The 20,095-nt window shown below is 43.8% G+C and overlaps 1 protein-coding gene across 1 annotated transcript; it reads left to right on the top strand.

Annotated features, from left to right (window-relative positions):
- Positions 1–2,810: 2,810 nt before the first annotated feature.
- On the top strand, positions 2,811–18,805 carry rab2a (RAB2A, member RAS oncogene family). The gene is made up of 8 exons (XM_086128745.1): positions 2,811–3,006; positions 5,420–5,491; positions 6,510–6,577; positions 9,663–9,745; positions 10,445–10,537; positions 11,146–11,257; positions 13,997–14,065; positions 16,598–18,805. Exons 1-8 carry the CDS (start codon positions 2,961–2,963, stop codon positions 16,691–16,693), a joined length of 639 nt encoding a protein of 212 aa, XP_085984871.1. The 5' UTR covers positions 2,811–2,960; the 3' UTR covers positions 16,694–18,805.
- Positions 18,806–20,095: the final 1,290 nt, after the last annotated feature.

Below are 20,095 nucleotides of genomic sequence, written 5' to 3'. Positions count from 1 at the left end.
GGGAGTCGCGGCTTGGAATTGAAGTGGATTTACGGACAGGAGATGTGAGCCAATCTCTTTTTCGTCAATGGACGCTACAGCTTCGTGTTTGCGTTCAAAACTGTGTGCACATTTTCAGCATGACGTCTCTGATCCACTGGTGAAAGGACACTTTGATCCTCTCCTCTTTCATCTATAACTGCTTCAGAGAACAAAGTGTATGCAGAAAAGTGGTGAATATTGCACGACTGTCTGTGTCCTATGTGTTGTGTTGTGTTATTTTTGTTATTTTGACTTCAAAATGGCGCCGCGTGAGTGGCTGCCTTTCCAGCAGCTCCTATATTTTGTTGTTCTACTTCTTCCTTTCATAACTTTGCTGCTGTGAATCTGGAATTTCTCCATTGCGAGACTAATAAAGGTTTATCTTATCTTATCTTATCTTATTAGTCATATGTCCCAGCGGCCTCAACCCAAACTGATCGTGCTCTGTCAGGCCTCTAACCTAAGACCTTCCCAACTTGAGTGTCCCTATGAAGACTAGCTTCTGTTGGTAGAGCCCAGGGGGTCACGGAGCCACTCAAACCTTCAGACCACGATAAGGTGGCAGTCCTTCAGAAGGATGTTTTTGTATTTTTTTAATGGTACCCTTGGGAGGATTTTTTTGTATTTATTTTTATTTTATAATGCCCTTAAGAATATGGTTATGATTTTTATTTGTATTTTTTAATGAAACTCAAGAAATAAAACAAAGGCTATTATCGCAGAAAAAAACATACAAACAACTAAACAATTACTTGGGTCTACTGGATGAGACCATTAAGTATGTCAAAAGTCCAAATCAAAGAGCCAAGCATCCTGGTATCCTATAATCAACTAAAAAATAGTAATAAGCAAGACAATAAGACAGTAAGAAGTGGAGCGCAGGAGAGTGATAATAAAAATATGTGAAATATAATATATTGTGGGAAATTAATTTTGGCGGGGGTGGGGGGCAGCATTTATATGTTATTTATCTTATCGCTGCCTAGACCCAGCCCTGTTCCTACCCCTCTTGTTCCAATCCTACAATATATTTCATATGTTTTTTTTTCTTTTCTTTCTCCAAATCCTACAGGACACTGACGTTAATTGCTCTAGATTCCTTATAAAGACATTCTCTTTGGCATGCTGGCAAAATCCCTCGTTTCCAACTTGTGGCTCTGAAAGCAGGACGTTCAGCCGACTTAACTCTCTGCAATATACACTGCTGATTTGACTAAAGTCGTGACATACATTTAGATAACATCCACCCATCCATTTTTTAAAAAAAATAAAATTCGTCCTCATTGGGGTCAAGGGTGAACTGTAGCCGATATATCCAACAAGTGACTTTGAGCGAGAGGTATAGGACACACTCTGAACAGGTTGCTTTGTGCACTTGCGGCAAACATTCTGGGACGGAAAAGGGCCTTCCGCAAATTCTTCCTAGTTCCCAAAAAGATAAAAATATACAAATGTGCAAAGTGTCGTGGTAAAATGAAAAACTAAGAATGGGGGGCAGAGGGCGGGGTTGGGTTCTAGTCCAACTCCATCTATAATTTAGAAAGATTGACTTGCCTGTCTTCATGATCAGACCTCGACGAAGCAGCTATGACCTGTACACGCATACACATACACAACAGGACAACCACACGCGCATACACATCCTTATCACCGTCTTCATCGCTCCGATTCTTTTCCCCCGTGACGTGGTTGGACCTGCAGAGCGCACGTGTCCGTGCAGCTGGTCAGGATTGCCGCGTCGTGGTCACCCCCCCCCCCTCCCTCCCATTCATCCTCCCCCTTATTACATGTTATGTCTTGTGACTTGTTGTAACTGTCATATGCTTATTTATGTGGTAGGGTCTTTTTTATCCTGGACTTAAATTATCCTCAGAAGAGGATAGTTCGAGCGTGGTTTTTTTTCCCCTCTCCCTACCCAGCGTTTTCCTTTCTGAATTCTGACTGTAATTTCCCCATTGCGGGACAAATAAAGGGATATCTTATCTTTACAAGACCGCACCAATTTCCCCCCTTCTAAAACATGACACTTTACTCCTCCCTACAGGCAAAGATTAGTCACTACGTTTCATCTGAATCCGCATTTTATTTTTTTATTGGTTCCATGGATATATTTCATCGTTGTCATAAATATTGAAAAAAAAGTGATTTCAATTCCTCACGTGATTCGGATTTTACAATACAGTATTTTATTAAAGTTACTAAAATATGCACCACTCTTCTAAATGATTTGGAATCTTCGATAGATTTCCTTTCCAGCGATACCTGTTTTGCGAAGATTGTTGAACTAGGTCCTCGGGGTAGTGCTCCATGTACAGTACTTTGTATGCAGCGATGGTTGTTTGAAAGTGCTCTGTAAATACAGTTGAGTTGAGAAAAGATCAAAGGAAAACGACCACGCCCCTTTTGACGAAAACGGCAAGATTCGGCGGGGCGTAACCCCCAACCTCTTCCTCCAATTGACCTAAAATTTAACCATTTTTGTTGTGCCATCACTGTCAACAACTTCAGCAAGTTTCACTAAAATGCTTGATTAAAATTTTCCGAACTTTGGCTTGAGTTGGCATGGAACATTTTTTATTGAAGTTCTCAAAAAAATAAAGGTCTGCTGAAAAATCAAAGTTCTTAGGTTTAATATTAATATACCGGTATAAAAAATTGCTCTTTGAGAAACTCAGCCTGTAGTTTACAGTACTGTATGTTTGAAATGTATGTACAGTTTGAAACCATGAAAATATTGTAGTTTCCGAGGACGCGTGAAGTACACGTCGTGTAGCGTGGCGAGGGCGGGCCTAGTGACGTAGGGCTGAGGCTCTGGCTGTTTATTGTTCCTTCTTCAGCGCCGCCACAGAAAAAGGAGGCTAACACGCCGACAACCAGCTTTGCCACGCAGTTAAACAAGGTGCGATTGTCTGGACAGCTGAGTGTTCAAATCGAGGGCCATGGCATACGCTTACCTCTTCAAATACATCATCATCGGAGACACAGGTAGGCTGCAGCAAGCGAGACTCGTTGTTAGCATGCAGCTACTGGTTAGCATATTGCTAGCGGTCCATTTCCGCAGTGTTGGATGTCCAATGACGTGGTAAAAGCAGAGACGCAGAGGTGGGATGACAGTTCCCCTCCAACGTCTTGCCGCCGCCGCGCAAGATTTTTTTTGGGGGGGAAACAATCATGTTCGTCACATGTACATGTCATTTCAAACTATGTAAATAAAACAAATGTAGCGGTAGCTGTTTACATTCGCCCTGCACAATGCGGGCCTCCGGTCCAATTGCGTCTGGGGTGGGGGTGGGGGGTTAGCTCCAGCCAGCTAGCTCAGTGAACTGTCTAGCCAACATTGGGAGTTGAACCAAATTACGCGACAACCAGCTCGGTAAACAACAACGAGTGACATTAGAAATGGGGTGTAATCGAAGCAGCAACGTCGTTGACACGGTTTCATAAACAAGAGGGAGCAGGAGTCCGGTTCGTAAAGCCAAGCCGAGCTAGTAATGTTCCCTGAAATGGCGTAGATCGCTTGTTATTCTTAGTCACGTTTACGGCGATTGAGTGCAAGCCTCTCGGTCCCGTGTACGGTATTTTCTTGAAGTGCTCTTTCCCCTCGCCGACGCCCGTGAGTGTGTACTACGCGGTCCAGCGATGATTTGTGGTTTTATCTGGACAGTTGCCTCCCCCTCACGTGGGGCCCAGCAAGTGTATCCTCTCCTGTCTCAAAATGTGGAGATACCAACATTATGTCAATAAAAGTGGTTGCTTATTAGTTGAACGTCAATTCAAAGACCTAAAGCTCAAACACACCCGCCAGGTATGGAGAACAGGTCAGACAACAGGACCTGGCATTGTTAATTTCGAAATTGTAGATAATCCCAAGAAAGAAGAGTTGTAACCGTTTGTCTCTGTAGAAGTGTTTTCATTGTTGGCCATTGTTGTTGTAGTAGAGGTGTCAAATATTAATCTATTTGTTGACAATTGATCATCCAATGATCAACAACTATTTTGCCAATCGATTAATTGTTTAGAGTCATTGTTTATTTTAAGATTGTTCCGACTTCTCTCATTTGAGCCTTTCCCGAAGGTCAATATCCGATTGCTGTCATCCTCACGAAGGCAAACTGACTATCTTTATGTTTAATCAAAATAAGACATTTGGACACCTTTGCCATTACTTTGGAAAATAATGATGAACATTTTCCCTCTTTTCTGACGGGACACGGACCAAACCAATAACTGAGTCACCATCAATTTTTTTTGGGGGGGGGGGGGTAATACTGTACTCGGGTTAATCTATCACAAAAATAATCAACGGGGTATTCCTGGCTCAAATTGAGGCGGGGGTGGCACCATCCTGACCATGCCCCATGATGTGCATTCGATAAATTCAACTGACTCTCTTTCTCTTACCGGAAATATACTTTAAGTTAAGAGTTCCCGTGGGAATTCTTTTATTAAAACTTGCCCAGGAGAATAATGGGCTCATAACTGGTGTGGTGGGGCCACTTTAGTTTGAGACACTCGTAGATTATTTTGAAGCAGCCTTCAAGCGCTCTGTGGTCCGTGTCCACCTGTGCTGCAATAGCACGCTGCAGTGTCCTCTGTAAAATAAGAACAATATTTCTTAAACTATCAATCTCAACTATATTATTTTAGTTTTTGTAACTTTATTGGTTGAGTGTTTTTTGGGACTATAATTTTGAATATACTTCTCCTTCTCTTCTGCTGCTTTGCGAATGGCCAGCACCTCACGTCTTTTTAATGTGTCCAGCCTAGAATTGGTTGATGGCTGTCTCACAAGGGAGGCAGCATGTTCCCATTGTGCTTTTAGGACTGTAAATCCTCCTAATGGGAGTTGTGGACAGTACCGGGTAGTTAAAACTCGGACGTAGCCCGATGCTGTGATCTTCTTTAGACTTGAAACAAACGAAGCCTGATTGAACATCACCACTGTGTGTGGCAGACAAGTAGTACGCTCCTTTTTATCTCAAGATGTGATCAGTTAGCAACAGTCAGTTTCCCCGCAGTCAATGGATTCGTTGACGAGCCATCAGTCGAGTGTGCTCTCGGTGAAATTATCATCATCGAGTGGACTTAAAAGTGGCTCGCAAGCGATGTTGATATCTGTTTTCTCATCCGCTTGTCCTCAAAAGGGTCGCGGGTTCATATTAGCAGTGAAATTGTACATTATTGAATGACTGAAGGATGACGATTTTTTTTTCGATTATGCTCAAGAATTGGCTCGTATTCGTGCAATGTCGGTTTCTGTTCATGTTCTCAAACTTTTGATGATGACTCTCAAAATTTGACCCAAGTCAAACCTTCCCCCTTTTGGCAATTAGATGGAACAATTTTCAATGCATCGCCTTTACTAATCGTGATTCTCTCATTGCATGCATCTTTCCAGGCGTCGGAAAGTCATGTCTATTACTACAGTTCACAGACAAGAGGTTTCAGCCTGTTCACGACCTCACCATTGGTAAGGCAGTCTGTTTTCTACATATATTTATTTCCCAGTCAAGATAAGCGGTACAGAATACGGATTGATGCGTGCGATCATCCTGACTTCAAATAGATTGAGTTTATGTGTTCCTACTGATTTGTTGGCTATGAATATTTGACTTTTAAAAGCCCACATTTTTCAAAAGGCTCAAGATAATGACCGCAGTCATCTACTACGTCCAATCTTCTGAGATTCAAACTTTTGTTCCTGAATACTTCAGCAGCAGTTCGCCAACACCACACATGAGAGGCATCGTTATTTCAAAAGAAAAAAAGAAAGAAAAACGGCACATTATTTCAAATTGACGCTGCAGAAAAGTGCACAAACTGTGTCCTCGAGCTCCCAAATAAATGATGAGTTATATATATGTCTATATTTTACACTTAATGTATCAAAAACCTTGACTATAGCCATGGAGCAGCACCCCAAGCACATTCCGACGTATGCCCTACAACAGCTACCAAATGGGCCTTATTTCAAAACACAAACACTTGAAGCTTATTCATTAAATTATTGCCATATTAGTAGTGAGTGCAAGTTAAGTTTATTTACTCACCACGTTTGCACGTTTGAACATAGCTTTAACTAAACAAAGACTATACAAAATATTACCTTGCACTGAATAAAAGCCATAACACGCACACACAGAAGTGAAGCACACAAAATGATTTCTTTGGATAGTTGTAAATGTTCAAAGCCTTATAAATGAAATGTATTGTTATTGTTGTTATTATCATTCCAATTTGGGCATTTTTGTCACACGGAGCAGCGCGCACGCATTGGATGCAAAGACGGAGGGTCCAAATCTGTAGCGTGGATTGAATCAGACCCGACCACGGGCCATTTACCTCTTTTATAATTTCTCAACTCACAAGTCCAGTTCGTCGTAATCCTCTTTACTACGTGGAGTACATACTCCATACTTGAACATGCTCCTTTACTGACCCCATCACTGCTCTCACGGATATTTCTCTCTCTCTCTCCTTAAATGCAGGGGTAGAGTTTGGAGCGAGGATGATCACTATAGATGGCAAACAGATCAAACTGCAGATCTGGGACACGGTAAAGTACATCCTTTTTAATTCCATGGTCTGGGTTCACATTCATTCATTATCAGAAATTTGTTACGCATTAGAAGCCAATTGTTTGTGATACTTTTTATTGAAAGAGGAAACACTCGATCAAGTGATGAGTTTGCAGGTTACACTTGGAACATGATTATTATTATTTTTTTTTTATTAATGGCGCAGACGCTCTTGGGAAAATGTCAACGTAAGCAGTAACGTTTGGATGCTTTATGACGGTGTCATGACATCGCTCCTACTTGCCTCTTTGCCGGCGAAAAACCAAACATGTTCCTCGTAAGGATTAGGTTCATCACCAACTAAGCACAGCATTGGCCCGATTAATCAAAACTACGCCCGATTATTGAAAGGCAGGATTTTGTTTAGATACATCTTGAATGATAGGAGTTCAGGGCCAGAGTGCCTCAAATTAATTGACTTGGCTGTGCATCATGTGAAAATTGCAGTGTGCACAATTTGACCAGAAGGTTGCGCCAAAACTCCATGACAAATATTACACGGCTGGAAAAGAAAGACCGGAGGTGTCGAGCAGGAAGACGAGCGGTGACGTCAGTCGTAACGATGCCTGACAGCCTGCTGCGGGCTCACCCAAAGACAAGTTGAAACACGAGACCTGTACTCCGTGTGCTTTGTCATTCCAAGGAGAAAGCGTCTGCTTTTCGGATCTGGGCTACCGCCGTGAACTTAAAAGTGATTTGATGCCGGCTGTTTTTCTCCACTTGCCAGCCATTTTTGACTATTTTGACTCATTTTTGAAGGCCTACAGAAAATGGAGTTATGCAGCTATACACGCATAGAGAAAAAGCTTTAACCCTCTTCTTTCATCAGGAAAAAAGTACATAACTACCTTTTTACCATTCTTTATTAAACAGCGGTTGAACATTGCTATGTTTCTTGAAAATGCTAATTTCCAAGAAAAAAAATGAGAAAACAAGCTTTGTGTGAAAGGATGCATTTCAAGCAGAACTTTCACTTTCATGCTATTTTTTTGGGGGGGGGGCATTTGTGGTACCTTGAATATCTAAACAATACTTTCTTGCTAAACCACAACATAAACAACACAAAAAGGGCACTTGGATTGCAAAATAACAGTTTCTTGCAAGAAAAACACTGCACTGATATATGAACTTTTCATGAATTTTGAACTTTGTGTGATTTTGTGTGCTTGTCTGCATGGGTGTTTGTGTGCATGTTCATCAAGGATGATGAAGGGGGACTACGTCATCTTTTTTGGAGTTGAAAAAGCTTTGTTGGAGAGTTAGCTGCCAGTATTTATCTTTAACAGCACTGTTGTAGCGTTAGCTGCCGGTATTTCTCCATGTTCTGCCGATCACGCTGTTTCCGGACGCCATGTCGCGACATAGGATCGCCGTACCACAGCCCAAAGCCACTCACCCTGTGTGTGGGCCAAGGTCTGATCAAAGCCAATCCTGCCAGTGGTGATTTATCACACTAAAATCATTCACACAGCCTCAATACTGACTGAGGAGGTGCGCCATATTTTTTTATTTGGGAAAAAAAACCCACCCAAAACATATGTATACGTTTTGGCACTCAATGATAGGGGTTTTGCAAACGTATTTTTACATTTTGGCATTGAATGAGTCCACAGCATATTCAGCGGTGCTAACTTACCGACTGTTCCCCGAATGTCTGACTGACTGGCTTTTTACTTAGGTTGTCGACTCGTTAGATCTCAGACTCGGTGACTGAATGCTTCATCCACCACCAGACAAGCTGACAAAATCGGATGACTGGTCGAGTGATTCATCCTCAGCCTGCCTGTTGGGTTTAACAGCTGAGCTGTGCGCAGTGCCGAACCGCAGCTGCTGGCACGAAGGGCATTTTGTTTGTGTCTGTGGCCCACATGAGACACAGGCAACATTGTGACTATACATTGGATGGAGGCGGGGCATGAATAGGCATGGCTCAGGGTCTGCCGAATGGAGTGATGACGGGACGTAGTTGGGGAGAGAATAATCAAGCGACGAGTGATGTCAGGAACAGATGGTGGAGGTGAGACAACGAAATGGGAATTATAGAAGAGGGTGTAAATGAACACAAATGACCTGGCGCCCCGTCCTTCAAATGTTACATCAATACTCGTCTGTGGAAATGTCCTTATTGTTTATGTGTGGAGAGGCGGCAGTTTGGATGCACACTCAGAGAGATAGAATGATGGAACAAGTAAGAGAGGACTCCATTGTTACCCAGTTACAGATACCCCTCTGTCCTGTCTTCACCACAACTGGCCCAAAACCCTGGAGCCGGAGCCTGCTTGGGGAACCGGGATTGGACGAACTACCCGCTTATAATGACACTCCAAATATTCCAAAAGCCTTGCATTGTCGTAGCGAATGGTCAGCTTGTCAGCCATATCAGTCCAGTTGCCTTTGTCTTCACCCCGTTTACTTACAATTCAATTCTTCTCGATGAATACAGTAAATACTCGTTTTTCGTGGGTGATTGGTACACGCGGAAAGTGAAAAACCACAAATTAGGATTTGTGCCCTCTGGGAATTTTTTGGGGGGGGGTTTGGATTTAATTTTTATGGAGGGGGTCTGGATTTCACGGCCTTTTTAACAATATGTTAGCACCTTCTGTTGGTGAAGTTCTGAGACTCAAGGCAGTTGACAACAGACCAATTACAAGTCTTTACATGCCCGGAGGAACCCGGATGGGAAGAGCCACTGTCCACGATGTTGTTGTCTGTCTGATCATTGATGTTATTGCAAGCAAGAAACATCACAGCTTGCAGCTTGTTTAAAATATGTAAACCGTATTTATACGTGACATTTTTGAGGCAGAGATTACAACAGAACATGTCTTTACTTGGATCTTTAAGTATAAAACCTCATACATTAATTAATATTCCTCAACATTTCCTTTTGAGAGAGGCCAAGAGGCTTGTGTTGGTGGCATTGAAGGCGGCTCTCAGGGCCACAATATGGAGGCCGATATGGCTGTATTTCATTTGTTTGTTTGTTTTATTTGAAAAACATTTTTTAGAAAAAAAATCGTGAAACACCAACGTCCTAAAACTGTGCGTCTTCCTCTTTAGGCCGGCCAAGAGTCATTCCGGTCCATCACCAGGTCTTACTACAGAGGAGCAGCAGGAGCACTGCTCGTTTACGACATCACAAGGTAAGAGCCAATCACCGACTTTGATCGGGTGTTTGTGTTATTAAGGCTCCCTACTTGTTGCGGAAGTCCCGGCCGGATTCACAAAGTTCAGTACGATCACGGTTGCCAAGTAACCGTATACCGCGGCAGCGGAACCTTACAAATAATTCTCGATGGACCACCTTGCAATGTGTCGCGGTCCAGTACAAACAGAATTGCAATGGAATGTCAAATTGAGACAACATTTCAGATTGATTTTCATAGCCCTGAAATTTATTATTTATGCATTCAGGACCTTTTCGTGACCTTTGGCCCAAAAGAAAAACTCAACATTTTTGAACTTTGCCATCTGAAGCCAAGAAGAATCCTCCCAAAATGTTTTTGTCACGTCCTCTAGCTATATGCCCCAATCAGTCCCTTGATGATTTTTTCTTTTTTGAATAAACTGTAAGAATTATTTTAACATATTGTAAACAATATTTTTGCCCCCTTTTTTTTTTTTTGCTATTGTGTCGTATTTCTATCCCTCATTACAGTCCAAAATGGTGAATTTGCAAAAATGCTAGACTGTGAAAATGCGGGGGTCTGTGATAATGCTTACAGGTGCTCAACATGCATAGTTGTGTACATCCCCTTTGCAAACGATGCTTTTTATCCCGTTCTCGGTGACCACAACCATTTTTTTCTTCCGATCAAGTCATGTTCCACTTTTTATTTCAGGAGGGACACCTTCAACCACTTGACGACCTGGTTAGAGGATGCGCGCCAACATTCCAACTCCAACATGGTCATTATGCTCATTGGCAACAAGAGGTTTGTTTTTGTTTTGCTTTGGCTTCGATTGCACTTTTGAAAACTTGTTGCCCCGTGTCGTCGGCACGCTTGGTTCTAAAAGGGGTCGTCGGTTTGACGCGAAGGTCATCTAGATGACTTTGCACGCGGAGCTGGATTTTGGAGATTGCAGACATTTTTCAAATTGAAGGACTGCTTTCACAACACTTATTGGCTCAACGTGTACCTGAAGTGAAGTAATGTGATGTTTTGTAAGACCGATACGTGTCAAAAGAGAGCCTGTCGATGTCATTCCAGGCTGCGGCGTTGTGCTCTGCTTGATCTGCTTTCTCGTTGCATTCAAATGAGGAAGTTGCAACAAAGCTCACTGAGCAAACGCCGCCTTGCGCGTACGTAGCCGCTTGTGTCGCTCCGTGTCCAAGTCATAGGCTCCGGATTGCGGTTGTCGGATCGTGGACTCAAAATCAAAAGAAACGCGTTGTTGCTATTTGGGCTTGGATGAAGACATTGTGCACCCCGACGAGATGAGAGGGGCGCTGGGGTCTGCAGTCATTCCACTTGCAACTGTTGACTGAGTGGTTACTTCCTGATTTCAAATGACTTATTACACCATTGCATGATTGTTTCAGTGACCTGGAGTCACGGAGAGAGGTGAAGAAAGAGGAAGGGGAAGCGTTTGCCAGAGAACACGGCCTCATATTTATGGAGACCTCAGCCAAGACCGCCTCAAACGTCGAGGAGGTAATGCCACACACTTGCACGCAAGAAAATGTCCTTTCACTGATGAAGCAACCAAAATCTTCCGTGTCCAGAAGTTTGAAACTCATCTGCCTTATGCAATGCAAGCCAAGACCACTACTGACAACATTCCTTCCAAAGAAAAAATTCACAATGGACATTATTTGCGGTTTGGTGGAGATCACTCTCCTGTTATAACGGAAATGGAGATGGTGAAAGATTCCATTTTGTGCTCCTTGTCTTCTCAATTTTTTCAAATTTGTTTATTTATCGAGATTCATCGCGGCAACCGTTCTTTGACATCATATGCACAAGCATCGCTCTATTTACTTACCCAGGTGAACTCTTGATTTCATGGCCCGTGTGAGAGTCGTCCCCCAGAATTCAGAATGATTTACGGTGACTTGACATTGTCTGTCAAGATGAGTGGCCGTCCTCTTCAGCATGATGGCGCACGGTTAGCGCTCTGCTTTGCCTCGCGGACACGCCTCTGGTGTGGTGTGTCGTCAGTGCACGGTATTGTCTTCTGGGACCCTTTCCTCACTAATCCAATCGCATAAATAATCCCATCCTACACTCCATAGCATGCCAGCCCCAGGCTTGTGTGTGTGTCTGTGTGTTTACATTGATTTTTTTTTTCTTCAACTCTATTTTCTCTCTCTCTCTCTCTCTCTCTCCGTCAAGTAGGGATCTGAGGGGTTAACATGAGATGGAGCGTGTGCGCTTGCGTGTGTGTGTGTGTGTGTTATGATTAATTTGTCTCATTAGTGTCCTCTGAATCCTCCTGATAGCGCTCCTCTTCTCGGCTCCCTTCATCTGCGCCGGCTCCATCCCTCCTCATCCTCCGACGTCCATCATTTCCTCTTTCTCCCCCTCCCCCTTGCTTCCTCAAGCTCCCTTCCCCGTCGTCAAGCAATACCCCCCACGTGTCCTTCCCACCATTCATGCCTCGGTCTCCTTCGACCCTCCTCCTCCTTTCTCCCTTGTTGCCATCAAACCCTTTCTCCAGCAGTATATCAGCCAGTTGCAGTTCATACATATTCATAGCCGTGAACCCCGCCTCCTCTGCCCAACACCGTGCAGCCAATCGCTGTCGAGGGTTTTCCATGGGGCTCTGTGGGTGGACACCGGGTTGATGGAAAGCGACGTTTCTGGAAGCATCCTCTCCTCATCTTTTTATTCCCCCCTTCCTTATGATCCTCCACTTCTGCTCCTCCCTTTTGACATGGCCCAGTCCTCCTACGTCTCACGACGTCCTCCTCGAATCCTTTCGCCGCCTCACCTCTCTCTGCATCCGGTCCATCAATACGGCGCGTCGGTATGAAAGTCATGGGAGTCGAGGCAAAGAAATGGGACGTGAAAGTGAACAGGAGTGCACCCAATGGACACCTTAGTCTATTTTTACAGAGTGCCAGATAGAAGTTCACAATCTAGATTGATAGTTCTCGCACTCGAGCCACCGCTGAGTAGAAGCGATGGCTCGTGTCTACTTTGAGGTCCCGTTGACGCTCCTTGTCGTTTGTTATTCCCCGATGTCTTCTGCTCCCATTTTCACTGGGGCCGAACAATGTTGGAAAATTGAAAAAGGAAATAAGTAGAAAAGCCTCCTCCATATTGTGATTGTGATTTTATATGCGCTTCATTTTCCTCTTCTCCTTTTTGAAATGCTAAACAAATGCATTATTTTGGCAAATGAGAATACTTTTGCTTCCGGAAATCTACCGATGATGAGTTCATTTTGTTGTGCCGTATTTGTTCATGAGTTTTTCACAACGATGTTTGTTGAGTCACTTATATGCAATTGTCCGTCCGTCAATTTTCCTCAATCAACAAAGGGAGCGAGATTTGTGCTGCGGTTTGTGTGTGAAAGCATTTTGAGCGGTGGAAAAAAGTGTATCCGTTTAAAAAACACTTGCGATCAATAAACGGGCAGGGCGTCGATGCGACACGCTACAGTTTAATCAAGTTCCTCGCTGTCCACATGGCACACACACTATTTCTTTCTTGCATTCCTGTGCGCGAGTCGGCAGGATTTGATAGGCGTACGGTTCGGCTGCAGGCATGAGAAAGTTTGTGACGCGAACGCCGATTGTCCACCGTACCTCGAAAGTAACAAGGGACGGACTTTTTTTTCACCAACCGGAGTTAATGTACAATTGGGAATTTGGAGCCGTTTTTCAACCGAATATCTTTGTCGGAAGCTAGAGAAGTTGGTCAAGTGAAATAAATAAATTTCCGCATGAGTGCAAAGTGCTCCAATGTGAAACAACGCCGTAGACCCCGGCCGGCATTCAAGAACCTCTTGCGAACAAACGGCTGAGTGAGCCACCTTGAATTATTCAGAGCACACTGCAGCAAGGTTTGATTTCAAGCATCTATCATTTGGACCTGGTTTTGAACAAGTGTATTTGTGGCCTCCTGCGTCTCCTGGACCATATTTTTGGAGGACCACCCATATAAACCCCCTAAATCCAAGTTCTTCATTTTACAACAATGTCTGCTATTCGATTTTCACGTCGTCGTCGGTTTGGGCACTGCCCTTTTTTATGTGTGTGTGTGTGTGTGCGTATGTGTGCTCCGCTGCATCATGCAAGGTCCATGAATTGGCTAGTTGCATTTGATGCGGAGTAACTTGACTGACCCGCTCAACTTTTTTTCTTTTTTTTTTTTTTTTTCAATTTCGGTGCGGCATCATCAGCTCCAGGTTTGGAGTGAATCTCTTGTCTTCTGTCTCCATTTCAGGCTTTCATCAACACAGCCAAGGAGATTTATGAGAAGATCCAAGAGGGTGTTTTTGATATCAACAATGAGGTGAGACCCCCTGTAAATCCTTTGCTCTTTGTCCAAGGAGTTCTCGTTTCCACCGTGGTGGTCTGCGTGCTCCTTTTCTTCACCTGCAAGGCAACTTCTCTCTTTTTGCGCGTGCCAAAAGGAACTCCCGACCATCGGCTGCTCTCTTGCTCCACCTTTTCGGTTTTAGTCGCTTCATTCTTGAGATTTCTCTCGCTCTCTCTCTCTCTGTCAGCAGTTTGCCAGCTCATAAATTCCTCACGCCCGACAAGGTCGCAGTCGTTCACAAGAAAATAAGTATTCATCCAGTCAGCCAGCAGGCCAGTTCCTCGTCATCTAGTGAAACAGATGGTTATCTTTATTGCGGAACAGTTGTCTAGACAGGAATGTTGGTACGTGTGATCAAGGGAAATCTGAATATTGTGTGCAAAAATACCCTGGCAAGACTTTTCATGTTTGAAGAGGATAGGCGATAAAACGATGACTCTGTGTTCTTGGCGAAATGACTACTCCTGTGTTTTGTTATGGGTTTACTTGTGATGGATATTTCTCTGTTGCTTGCCAGTGAACCCATGTCATGTCATAGTTGGACTGGAGCTAAAGCTTCCTAGTTCACGAAACAAAATGTCCTTTTCACACTGCTGCCTTTTAAGATGGTCCAATTCAGCCAACTCAGATGACCATAATATAACATGAGAATATTGAAGGGACTCGAAAAAGTCAGCAGCATGGCTCTCGAGCAGTACCGTAGGTCAGCGGTCCCCGACCACCGGTGCTCTGAGCGCGAATCTCTGCAGCTCGAGAACGAGACTCATTCCCAGGCAGTTGGCTCACGGGACTCTTTCCATAAACTGTACTTGCCAAAAATTCTCATGAACATGCCTGTAAATGTAGACAGAACGTGTTTTTATCGAAACACAAAATGTGTGCCAGTCCGCGTCCGTGTCCGCATATTCTTTACCGACCAACCGGCAAGTCCAAGTGTTGCCGAGAGTGGTTTTGTTCGCAACAGCTCGATGGAATGAAGGCAGGACGGCCGGCCAAACCGCATCAGCTGACTGGCTCAGAGTGGGAGAGCCAGTGAGTGAGGGAAGCCCCACCAGAAATGTTGGCAGCCGCTATGAGAAAGCACTCGTGCGCGCGCACACACACACACACAGACACACACATACGCTCGCGCGGCCTTCACTCAATAAACGTGATTTAAAGGCATACAGTGTTTCCCAGAGGCAAGACTGCTACCGAACGAATGTAGGAGGGTGAGTTACACTGGGAAGGAGAGAGATAAATATATACAGGAGGAGAGAGCGAGCCAGCCAGCCACACGAAGGCAAAGTCGGCACATTAACGGAAGGCGGAGTGGGGTGGGGGGCTTCAATTGAACAGATGAGAGCGAGACTTGAAAGAGTCTCTCGTCCGCTGGCCTGCCCGCCTCTCCCACCCTCTCTCTCGCTCTCAAAGGTTGTCTTTTTATTCGTGCCATTCATTTCACGTAGTATCATTGAGAGCTTGTGTTTGCTCTTTCAGCACCTGTTGCTCCTTCTGTGCTGAGATCTAAGAGCAAACCCTGCAGTCACTGTGAAAGCAATGACACGCTTATTCGACAGGCTTCGGTTTGGTTGTTTGGATGATAAGACGCTTTGTCTATGCCGGTGTTTTTGCTTCTATTTACTATGCTAACCTGTACACAACCAATAACAGAAAACCCCACTAATACCCCTTTTCCATCCCCAAAAAAATTTTGTGCTCATTAGGCCCGGGCCAGTGCTGTACTTAGTTGGTGATGAACAAGTCCTTACGAAGAACACATTGGGTTTTCCACCGGCAAAGAGCCAATTAGGAGCGATATCATGACGTCATCGTAAAGCGTCCAAACGTCACTGCTTACCTCGACGTTTACCCAAGAGCGCCTGCACTATTCATAATAATAATAAGAAGAAGAAGAATGCACTGTTAGCATCAGGCACATCCGCCATCGCTCTTCTGGTGGGACACAATTGTGTCACCGCTCAACAGTTTGTGCAGAACTTGCGTGTGTCCGGGGAGTCTTTTCTCTACACCTGCTGATGGGCATGATAACCCCCGCCCCCCTAACGTAGTTGCTGCTAGCGTCTTCTGGAACCAACAAATAATCTGGGCCAGCTGAAGCACCCATTTCAAGCGCCAATTTCGCTGGTGGAAAAAAGGACTGGTGCTCACCCGGCCCGCAACGAAAAACCAGCGCAAGCGCGGTGGCAGAGAGCCAAGAGTGGTCTCATAGTTGGAGGCAACTGGTGATTTGGGGCGGGGATGGCAGGGCCCCATCAAATGCCGCTCTTCTCGTTACTACTTGGTTTTACTTTTTCAACCGGATACTGCAGGCAAGTCACTTTCTTAGCGTGTTCAATTGTTGGTCACAGCTATGCCCTGCAGCGCTACACTGTGGGCCGTAAGGGTCACCTTCCCCTTTTGCTTGCTGCAGTCTTCCCAACAATTTTGCAGACTGATGCTTTGTTGTTTTTGTTTTTATTTTGTTGTTGTGATGTTGTTTTCATTCTCACTGTCTCCATTCAGGCTAACGGTATTAAGATTGGACCTCAGCACCCTACCACCAACTCCACACTGCCCGGTAGCCAGGGAGGCCAACAGGCTGGAGGTGGCTGCTGCTGAAGGCCCCAAAACAGACCTGTTTGTCCTCCTCCTTCTACCCATGAGCCCTCTCCACCCCCCCCCCCACCCCACTCCCACTTGCATTTCTGCAGAACTGTGCAGGCTTAGTAACAGTTTGTTAACCTGTCTCTCTCCATCCTGTCATGCATCTTTCCTTTTGTGTCCTCCTTGCTTTCCTTCTTTCAGACCAATCTTCTTCCTCCTTTTTTTTTTCTGCTCAATCATACCTGAGACTGTCATGGCAGCATCCCATGAGCTCAACCCTTTCAATAACGGTGTCAGCTTTACCTCACTAAATTCTAAACTTCACATTTTCCTTGGGAAGATGAATTGGTTTTAACGGTATTTGTTTTAAAATTGACACCAAGAGGATGATGACGATACGCTGTATTTGTGTTGGTGGTAGTGAATTTGTCCAGCCATAGACACACCTGTGGGGAGGGGGGGGTGTAAAAAAAACAACAAAAAAACCCCAACCAACTGACATTGACTGACTGTATGGAAAAATAAACCATGTGTTGCCTATACACTCAAATCTCCACATGTTTTTAAAGAAAACGCTGCAGCACTTAGGTAGCTAGGCGTGTTTGCACACGTAGGCCCTGCACATATACGAACGATATAGGCATTCCAATGAAGTCGGTCATTGAAGTCACTTCCCTCTGCTGATAAAACCGTTTTTTTCCTCCCTTTTGTCTTCATGTCAACTTGCAGGTGAAATGTATTTAATGAACACTAAACAATTGTGTGGCTGTTTTAAATTGTCCTGGGGAGAGAATAAAAGACCAAACTGTCAAGTGTGGGAATGAATCCTTTTGGAATGGTCGAAAAATGAAGAAAATGAAAAACGTCATGGGGATGTTGAGAGAAGTGGCCGACATAATGAAGTTGAGAATCGAAACAACAACAAAAAAGGAAATGATTGGAGATGTTTTAACTGTATTTATCAGGCGCTATTCTGTGTGTGTGTGTGTGTGTGTGGTGTGTGCGCGTGTGCGTGTGACTATATGGCTCTTTAGATTTCTGTAGCTTTTTTGGCGGTTCAAGAGTGAAACTTGGCAAGTTGTGGCCTTCACTTGGGCTTTACACATATTTCTAAAAACGCAAAACCCAAAACAATTGTCATTTCAGCTCAAATGCTCACAAACCTTGTTGAAAGGGGTTGCTGGTGCCCTTTTCTTTTAAGTTACAAGTGTGAGTGATAACAGGCAAGGTCACGAGATCATGTGGAGAACGGACTCAAATGTCAACGTATCTCCCTTTGAAGCAAACTTTGACACCCACCATGAAATAGTTGACAAACATGTCATGTGTTGTTTAGAGCTTCATCGATGAGTGCTGCAATATTTTGTTCGCTTTTGCAATGTCCTGGCCATCGTTTTACTGCTTTGATCATTGTTTACTTATTCTTTTCATATTTCCCCCTTTACATCCAACTGTGTGGTAACATTTGTGTGTGTGTGTGTGTGTTTTAATTGCCAAAACAACTTGTGCGCCCGTGTTTCGTTCCATAAAGTGGCGGGGCAGCAATCACTCCATTATGCTATGTCAGGATCAGCTGTCTGCCTTAACTCCGCCCCCTTGAGAGATTTAGACAGCAGCTAAAATGAATTAGCTGCAAACTGATGCATTACATAAGATGCACCTTGTGGGGAGTATCGGGGCGTTTGATTGGAATCCTCATCAATTAACTTTCTTCCCACTGATTCCCTGTGCGCGCACACTCACACATGCCCTTGCACACAATATATAAATGTACAATGTTTTAACTCCTGTATAGATATGGGGATCGCAGTTTTTTTTCCATTTTAGATATATATCAGACGGATATTAATCAAGCATTATTCTTTGTAAAGCAACATGTGGCGCGTGTGTGTGCAGACCCACAGTGGTTAGAGGGGGAGGATCAAGCCAAACCTGATACATCTATTTATCTATGGATTGATCTATCTTACCTGTGTGTCCTCCTTCCCTTCAACGCTGTCTTCATCTTCCTGCTTCTCTTGCCCCCAAAAGTTGTTGTGTTTGTTCTTTGGAAGAAAATTAAATGGAAAAAAAAGGAAAAAAAAGAATGCAATCACAATAAACTATAATAAAACATTTGAAACTCTACATGTCACTTTAATGATGTGAAGATAGAAAAATATAGTGCTGAATATTTAAAAAAATGCGGGTGTTTTTACTGTATCTGCTGTTTGCTTTTCAGCATTATTCAACAATTAGGAATGTGACTTGCGACCACTCCAAGGTGTACACCGCGTCTTTCTCAAAGTCAGCTGGGATAGCCGCAGCAATACTTGAACCAAAAAATGGAGGGATACAGACTTGCAGTGCGCAGCTGTAGCCATTTTATGTATAGTGGTCAAGAATTAAATGTGAATTTACTTTTCTATGCGTTCTTGATCTCTGTGTGCATTATGGGGGCGGCGTGATTGGCTGTTTTTGTAACCTGATGTTATTTTCCCATCATGATGAGGAAGACAAAGGTTGTCTACGTATTTGACTCACCACTTCATGTGTCGCGCTAAACCAATAGGGGGCAGCGATTTCTGAAGGAATTCATGATTTTTGCGAGTTACATATATTGTCCGCTGTAAACACTTTAAAGTTCTCATGCGGTCTTTTGCTTAGCTTGGGTGAGCAATTTATTTTGTTGAGAATACTAATTATTTGGTTGTTACGATGCACGGGAATGACTTACAGGACCACTGAAACGTGTTTTGCAGAAAGTTGTTACTTTATTTGATGACGATCAAGTTAGGAATGCGGCAGACACCCTGGACTGGTCGCCAGTCAATCTCAGGAAGCATTGGCAACCAACCATTCACACATTCACATTTATGGACATATCAGAGACATTGATGAACCGAATTTGCATGTTTTTGAATGTGGGAGGCAGTCTAAGCAACACGAAGAGAGCATGCAAACGCCACACAGTATCTCAGCGGAGATTCTAACCCAGAATCTCTTTAACTTCCACTTCAGTATATTGCCGACATACTAACTTCTTTTGGTAATTGATAAATATGGATGGATTATAAATCCTAAAGGAAAAATTGACTTAATTTTGTGAAATAGCCTATATTCGGAAAACTATCCGTCCATTCATTTTCTATTACCGATGATCTGTAGCCAGGGTCATAGGGAGCTGGAGCCCAACCTAGATGATTTTGTGAAAGACAAATTACACTCTGGACTGGTTGTCAATTAATCAAAGGGTAGATATAGAGACGGACAACCATTTAAACTGTGGAAAGGGAGCAGACGCCTCATTGTCAACATGTTGGTCAGGGGAGTGAACCACTACTCCGTAGGTGACATCCTGGAAAAATATTGTGGCATGAATGAGAGACAAAAGTATGACCAGAGACGGGTTCAATCAAAAGTTATTGCAAACGGGTC

This window comes from Hippocampus guttulatus, chromosome 14 (assembly GCF_054856545.1).
Source record: "Hippocampus guttulatus isolate MCC_2025c chromosome 14, RoL_Hgut_1.0, whole genome shotgun sequence".
Taxonomy (NCBI): domain Eukaryota; kingdom Metazoa; phylum Chordata; class Actinopteri; order Syngnathiformes; family Syngnathidae; genus Hippocampus; species Hippocampus guttulatus.
The sequence above is the reverse complement of the archived record's forward strand: the minus strand, read 5'-3'. Positions and strand labels throughout refer to the sequence as shown.

What these genes read in the sequence shown, in the direction of transcription:
- rab2a (XM_086128745.1), top strand. Translation starts at nt 2,961, where the DNA reads ATGGCATACGCTTACCTCTTCAAATACATCATCATCGGAGACACAG. An exon ending in CATCATCATCGGAGACACAG is followed by an intron (nt 3,007 to 5,419) that starts GTAGGCTGCAGC and finishes GCATCTTTCCAG; the next exon opens with GCGTCGGAAAGTCATGTCTA. An exon ending in TGTTCACGACCTCACCATTG is followed by an intron (nt 5,492 to 6,509) that starts GTAAGGCAGTCT and finishes CCTTAAATGCAG; the next exon opens with GGGTAGAGTTTGGAGCGAGG.